This window comes from Monodelphis domestica, chromosome 2, assembly GCF_027887165.1.
Source record: "Monodelphis domestica isolate mMonDom1 chromosome 2, mMonDom1.pri, whole genome shotgun sequence".
Taxonomy (NCBI): Eukaryota; Metazoa; Chordata; class Mammalia; order Didelphimorphia; family Didelphidae; genus Monodelphis; species Monodelphis domestica.
The window spans coordinates 154,876,370-154,882,858 of record NC_077228.1 but is presented as its reverse complement, the minus strand read 5'-3'; the positions used below and the strand labels follow the sequence as shown (position 1 = coordinate 154,882,858).

Sequence of the window (6,489 nt, the reverse complement as noted above, 5' to 3'; positions counted from 1 at the left end):
CTGTATTTACCACTAACTGGAAATAGGATGTAGATGATAGCATCAATAGCAACAATACTACAGGTAATTGATGATCTCCCCCCCATCCCAATAATTTCAAAGTTCACTACACTACAACTTCTCTTGTTACTTCTCTCAAAGTAAAAAAGAAAAAAAACAAAAACAAGTTTCTAGGGCGTTGTTTGAAAAAATATATTAAGTGGCGCTGGAGAGCTAGGATCTTTTCAAAGATGGCAGTGCCATGCTGTATACACCACAATCAATTATAACTGCCTTCCATCACTGAAATTGTACATTATGTAATCAACTAAAGCATGCAGCTTTGTAACTTACAACTGATCACGTGAACAGTGGTCAAGTTTGCCTTTAAAAACACCCCCCCACACAAAAAAACCCCCAAACCCCAACAACAACAAAAAACACACACACACACACATCACGCAATACAATCCCAGAAATCCCTAACTCAGCAGCGCCTCTCAGACAAGTCATACTATATAGCCCAAGAATTAAACTTTAAGAAGTAGAGAGAAATTAGTAGACTTTGGGTCTACTTTTAAAAAATTACTATACAAGGACAATGTTTTGATGTGAACCCCTTTATAATTTTCTATAGTGACAACCCCACTTAACCATCTTGTCCCTTCCATTTGCTTTCCTTCTCAAACATTCTGCCTCCTTTTTGATTAAAGAAAGGGGCCAGGAATAAGGAATAACAGACAGTAAGGCGATCTTACAATGTCAGAAAATGTATTTGGCTTTTTTTTCTTTTTAAAACAAGTGCATACAAATACAGCTAGAAGCATTTCTGGTTTGCCAAGTGCTCTAAAAAAGCAGCGCAAGTCACAGCCTACATTAAACAGTAACTGTCACCAGGATAATAAAGCACAAAGATCTGCTAATAACGTTAACAAAAGAGGAAAATGCCTCTATAAGTACATACCTTTTGTCGTCAAAAAAAAAAATATAGAAACACAATGTATTCAAAAAAAATCAAAATTATACAGCCATGTTTATGAAGTCTACATTTCCCTTGTCTTGGATATATATATAGAGAGAGAGATATATACACAATTCAAGCAGTTTTAAGATAAGGGTGATCATTGGGTTTTTCTGAAACTGGAAAAGTCACGAGTCTCTTTCTTTTTTCACTTTCACATCTCCAGCAAGAATGGTTGCAATTTCCCCCTGCATAAAGGCCCAAGGGACATTGGAGCCCACCAGAGGGCATTTCTCCCCACTGGGACAATAGACCTCTCCACTAGCTCCCTGCTGTTTGATGCTTTGTCTGGAGCAAGGAAAGCAAAACTTGTGCGAAGGAACCGAAGGGCACTGCACGAAGTGGGTGTCCTCAAGACGCTCATGGCACAGGGTGCAACACAGTGGGGCACTGGCCGTTAGAGAGGAGTCTGGGAGGCTGGCGGGGTGTACTGGTTCCAGTCCCCCCGTGTTGGACCCCTGGTTCCCCACTTCTCTGGGGCCCAGCCTTCTTTGGTTCATAGAGGATGGAGAAGGTGGACTGTTGCTATTCCTCCTAGTAGTGGAGTGAACTTGGTTGGCATCTTTGGAGGCATGATTGCCCCCTGCATTGTCTGCTACTAAGATCAGAGCTGCCATGGGGGACTGGCCATTCTGAGCCGCTTCTGGCGGTGTGGTCCGGTTGGAATGAGGTGAGACAGTGGGTGGTGGAGGAGACACAAATTGTGCAGGAGTCATGGGGATTTTCATCCCTTCTGTTTGGGTTGTTAACCATGGCTGTGCCTCTCCATTGATCTTGGGAGGACCAACTTCACCTTCTGGTTCTGGGGAAGGCTTCCTCTTCCTCGCTGCACGGGCAACTAGGAAAACAAAGAAGTAAAAGGAAAAAAGGGGGGGAGGGATAAATATGCATTTGGAGTGCTCCTTTGAGTCAGGGTTCAGATAAACCCCACCATATAAGATTCTTAGAGAATAACCAAATTGTAGTCAGAACATGCTCTTTTAAAGTGTGCAACAGGAGAACGGAAAAAAGAAAAGAATATAGCCATAAAGGAAATTTACTTATATGAATTAAACTATATTACATAAAATTACACTCCAGAATATGAAATGTGTGCTTCCTTGTATTTTAAACTGTATCTAAGAAACGATCCTCAACACCTACTTGTACACCAGTGTGCATTGTGCATCTGGCTAAATATATGTCTGCTGAACAGGTTAAAAGGTGACTAGGGCCTTCATAACTCCTATCCCAAGAATGTGCTAGGAAAGGAAAACCCTCTGTCAGTGTCTATCACCCCAGTCTGACTCATCTCTGTTATGCTGCTTCAGCACATGAACACGTTGCCACCTAAGCAATGGTTCCGCCTCATGCAGATCAGGAAGTTGAGTGTTTGTTGTTTCTGGGGACTGGGGCAAGGTGGCAAATGGAAAGTGCCCCCCCCCTTCACCCCACTCACTATCCGCCCCCACCCCCACCGAAAAACCTCCCCTGCAAAGCAACAAGGTGCGGCCTACCTGCTTTGGCCCCGTTGGCGCCGTTAGCCTCGAAGCCCAGCATCCTACTAGGGGCCAGGGCCGGCTCCTTCTTGAACTTGCTCTCGAAGGGCCCCGAGTGGCCGTGCTGGTGCAGCGCCAGTAGCGTGTCCCGCACCGTCTTGGGCTTGTTCACCCAGTCTTGTTCCCCCGGCCCCCGACCCTTGCCTCCTCCCTCCCCGCCGAGTTCAGCCGCTCCCGACACCGAAACGGCTGCAGAGGCAGCTGCCAGGCTGTCCGCGGGGCCTCGGTGGGCCGCCTGGGTCTGCTTCTCCTTGGTCGTCTCCCGCGGCTCGTGCTCAGAGCCCGAGCCGCCGCCGCTACCAGATACAGAACCCGGCCGCTTGTGGCCGCCGAGCTCGGCGGGCTGTGCAGGGCCCAGGGCGGCGCCGGCGCCGCCGGAGATGGCGGCAAGCGAGGCGGCGGCGGCCCGGCTGCTGAGACTGAGGGCAGCGGGCAGCGGTGTGGCAGAGCCGTTCATCAGCGGCACCAGGGTGGGCGGCACCGCGTGGCCGCGCCTGGGGTTAGGGCTTTGGCGGTTGAGCTCAGGAGGCTCTTCCAGCTTGGAGAAGCCATTGGGCACCAGGATGCCATTCACTTGCTGCTGCTGCGGCGGGGGCGGCGGCTGTTGCTGCGGCTGCGGGGTCGTAGGCCCTCCCGCAGGCTGGCGGCTAGCTCCATACTCGGAGCCCAGCCTCGGGGGTGCCCGCTCTGCGGAGGAGGCGGCGGCCGCCAGGGGGTACCGTTCCAGGGCCTGCGGGGCCCGCGAGGCCGCCTCGGCTGCGGCGGCAGTGCTATGGCCCAGCTGTTGCTGCTGCTGTTGCTGCTGCAGGAGAATGTCCTTGGTGGAGAGCTGAGGAGGCTTCGAGGCAGCCGCTGCGGCCGAACCGGGCGGGGAGCGTCCCTCTGGGAAGCACCCGTGCGCCCGCTTGAGCTGCCGCGCCGTCTCAATAACAAACTCGACGCGGTCTGCTCCCTCGTAGTTCACGCAGCCTCGGCACACGGGCTCAGTGAAGTCCCAGATCATGGCCCAGGGCATGCGGGGCAGGTCACATAAGTAACACGACTGCCGCCGGGAAGCGGCCGCCACGGCCACAGCGGCGGTCGACATGTCCAAGGAGGAGGAGGCGGAGGTAGTTGTGGTGGTGGTGGTGGTGGTGGTGGAGGAGGCGCCGCCGCCCCCCGCCGGCAACACACGCACCCTCCTCCCCCCCAACCCCGCAACTCCCTGACCAGCGGAGGTGGCGGCAGAGGAGGCTGGGGCTGCAGCAGCAGCCGAGGCAAACCCCGGGAAGCCTTGGCCCCAGCGCAGCGCACCCCGTGCAGAAGGGGCGGGGGACAGGGAAGGAAAGGGTGCAACTGAGACAGCAGCAGGTCCCCTTTGCTGGTGCGGGCCGGCTGGGGGCTGTTGCAAGGCGGCTGGGGTTGCAGCAGCAAGGCCCCCGAGTCCGTGCAAACTGAAGCTGCAGCAGGTCTCCAGACCGGTGCAAACACCGGACGCGCTGGTGCAGGGGAGTGCAGCAGGTCTTCGGGGCCGGTGCTAAGCGAGGAAAAGGGGGTGGGGATGTAAAGGGGGGCGGGGGAAGGGAGGCGGGTGGGTGAAGTGATGCAGCCGCCGAGGGTTAGCTAGCCTGAGTGGCAGTGCATGCCGCACCGAGGTAGCAGAGTCAGCGTGGAGTTACTACGCAGCGCGGCTCCCCAAGTCAGTCGTCCCTCACAACTACAGCTGCTGCTGCCGCCGTCGACTCCACCACCTACTACTTCCCCCAGTCTCTGGCGTCACCGCCCAGCCCCAGCTACCACTGCTACTGCCGCTGCTGCCTCTGCTGCCTCTGCCGCTGTTGCTGTTGCTGTTGCTGCTGTAGCTGCTGTAGCTGCTGTAGCTGCTGAGGCTGCTGAGGCTGCTGAGGCTGCTGCCGCCGCCGCTGCCGCGGCTGCTCCACTTCTACAGACTTGATTCTTCGACAGCCTCCGAAGGCGCCTGCGCGTTAGGGTCCCCCTCCTTTCCTCTCTTGCTGCCTCTCTCTCCCTTTTTCCCCCTCTTTTTTTTCCTCTCTTTCTCCCTCCCTTGTGCTCATTGAACTTCTGCCAAGATAACAAGAGCTGCAAGAAGAACCAGCTCCTTGCTCCGAGTACTGGCTAGTCAGCAGCCGTTGAAGGGGGAGGGAAGCATTTAGGGAGGAGCAGAAAGTCTTTCCAATGTGAATGTGATGCAAATGTTGTTTTTCTTTTCCTTCACTTTCCTCCCTCCCCCCTCCCCTGCCCTACACCCCCTTCACCTTGCTCCCCCTTTACGCTATATTGACTTATCAGCCAGAATATTTTCTGAAGTTCTTTTGGCCCATATCGCGCTTAAAGGGCAATTTCCCCTTCAAAGCCCCCCAAAGGGATGCGACTTTGTGTGGCGTCTGTTAATCACATCAAAGTGCCGTTTTGTTTATGTTTTGCACGGTTTGCAGGATCACATTTTAAACCTAGGAATATTTGAACTGTAGGTTCAAAGCCTCAAAGAAGGTTGAATTATAAATAAAGATGCTACATTCCTAGTTGCATTTATAGAAAATGTGTTTTTTCTTTCATCTGATTTAGGAAAATGAGACATAAAGAACTTTTGCTGACAAAGGACGGGCTTTTTAAAAATACATATCCACGTCAATTTGCTTGTTTGGCTTATTTTTTAAATTGATTTTCATATCTCTATGGGAAGAGGAAGGGAATGCTGTGCAAATGAAATATATTAACATCCCTTTTCTAGTGTAACTTGCAGTATTACGGGGAATGAGCAAATACGTTGAGTTCCTCTTCCCAAATACGTTACATTTCTTCCTTCCTTATAATTTCAAATGCTGTACAACTCATATGATCGTTAGCCCATAAAACTACAGTTGAAAGTGGGTTATCTGTTCGTCTGTGCTACCCATGGTAAGATGAAGCAGTGACTACAACAGGAAATGGTTCCATGAGGCCAGGCTGGTTTGTGTAGAATGGACAACGTGGAAGTGATGCCTGCAAGCTCAGCTGCCTGTAGGTCGCCATTCCCTACAGCTCAGTAGCAGCAGCAGCAGCTTTATGTAGGTTAGAAAGGGGGAAGGGAGCTACTTGTGACGTTGGCATTTTGTCCCAGGCTGCCGCTGCCCCATGTGCCTCAGCCGCGTAGTGCGCAGGCTCGGTAGGGACGTGACTCTATGCAATTGGCACTTGAAGCCTCATTAAACGAAATGCACATTCCAGGGATAGAGGGAAACAGAGAGAGATCTATAGCCAGCACCTCCGTCACAGCACAAGGCACCGCCTCCCGGCTGCTATTTCTGGGATCTCAGGTCCCTCCCTCAGTCAGGCTAAACTTTTACTAAAGGTAGCGAGAGCAGCTTGTACAGTACTTGGGGATGAGTGTAAAAAGCTTCATTATAATACTCTTTCATCTTGCAGTGACTAGAAGCCTACTTTAAGCATAAAATCAGCGGCCGCTCTTTCATTCAGAGTAGCTATGAGCAGACTGGGGCTAGTGGCACCCAGTTGGCATTAGGGGTTATAGGGGCCGTTTACAATTGCACATTTGGCTGCTGCTATATGTTTGGTGAAGGGGGGAGGGGTGGTGTGTTTGTAATTACACACTCAGCTGGGTTTAGTATGTAGCATGGTTGCGGTAACAAACCCGGCTGGCACGAAGATTGATTCACAGTTCCCGGGTTAGTGTAGACTTTTCATTGAATTGAAATTTTATTTTTGCCCATTATAATGCTGCGCTAATTTTTGGATTATGTTTGTTGACGAGTAAATACAGCAAATGCTCTTCAATTAAGAATTTTAGATTTCCAGCTTTTTTTCCTCCCAGTGAATCCCGGTTCACCTCTCTTCCTTAGACTGGAATGAGCTGGTTAAGTGTGGGAAGATGAGGGTAAATAATTATATTATGTTTCCTCCAACTGGATTGGTAGGGAGGGATAGAGGGGAAAAAATCCTGCTGACGTGCCT

General features: G+C 51.4%; 1 protein-coding gene across 1 annotated transcript; it reads right to left on the bottom strand.

Moving 5' to 3' along the window:
* Nucleotides 1-733: 733 nt before the first annotated feature.
* IRF2BP2 (interferon regulatory factor 2 binding protein 2) lies at nt 734-3,704 on the bottom strand. The gene is made up of 2 exons (XM_001378637.5): nt 2,497-3,704; nt 734-1,838 (listed from the first exon to the last, which is right to left on the bottom strand). Exons 1-2 carry the CDS (start codon nt 3,623-3,625, stop codon nt 1,129-1,131), a joined length of 1,839 nt encoding a protein of 612 aa, XP_001378674.2. The 5' UTR covers nt 3,626-3,704; the 3' UTR covers nt 734-1,128.
* Between the last annotated feature and the right edge of the window lie 2,785 nt (nt 3,705-6,489).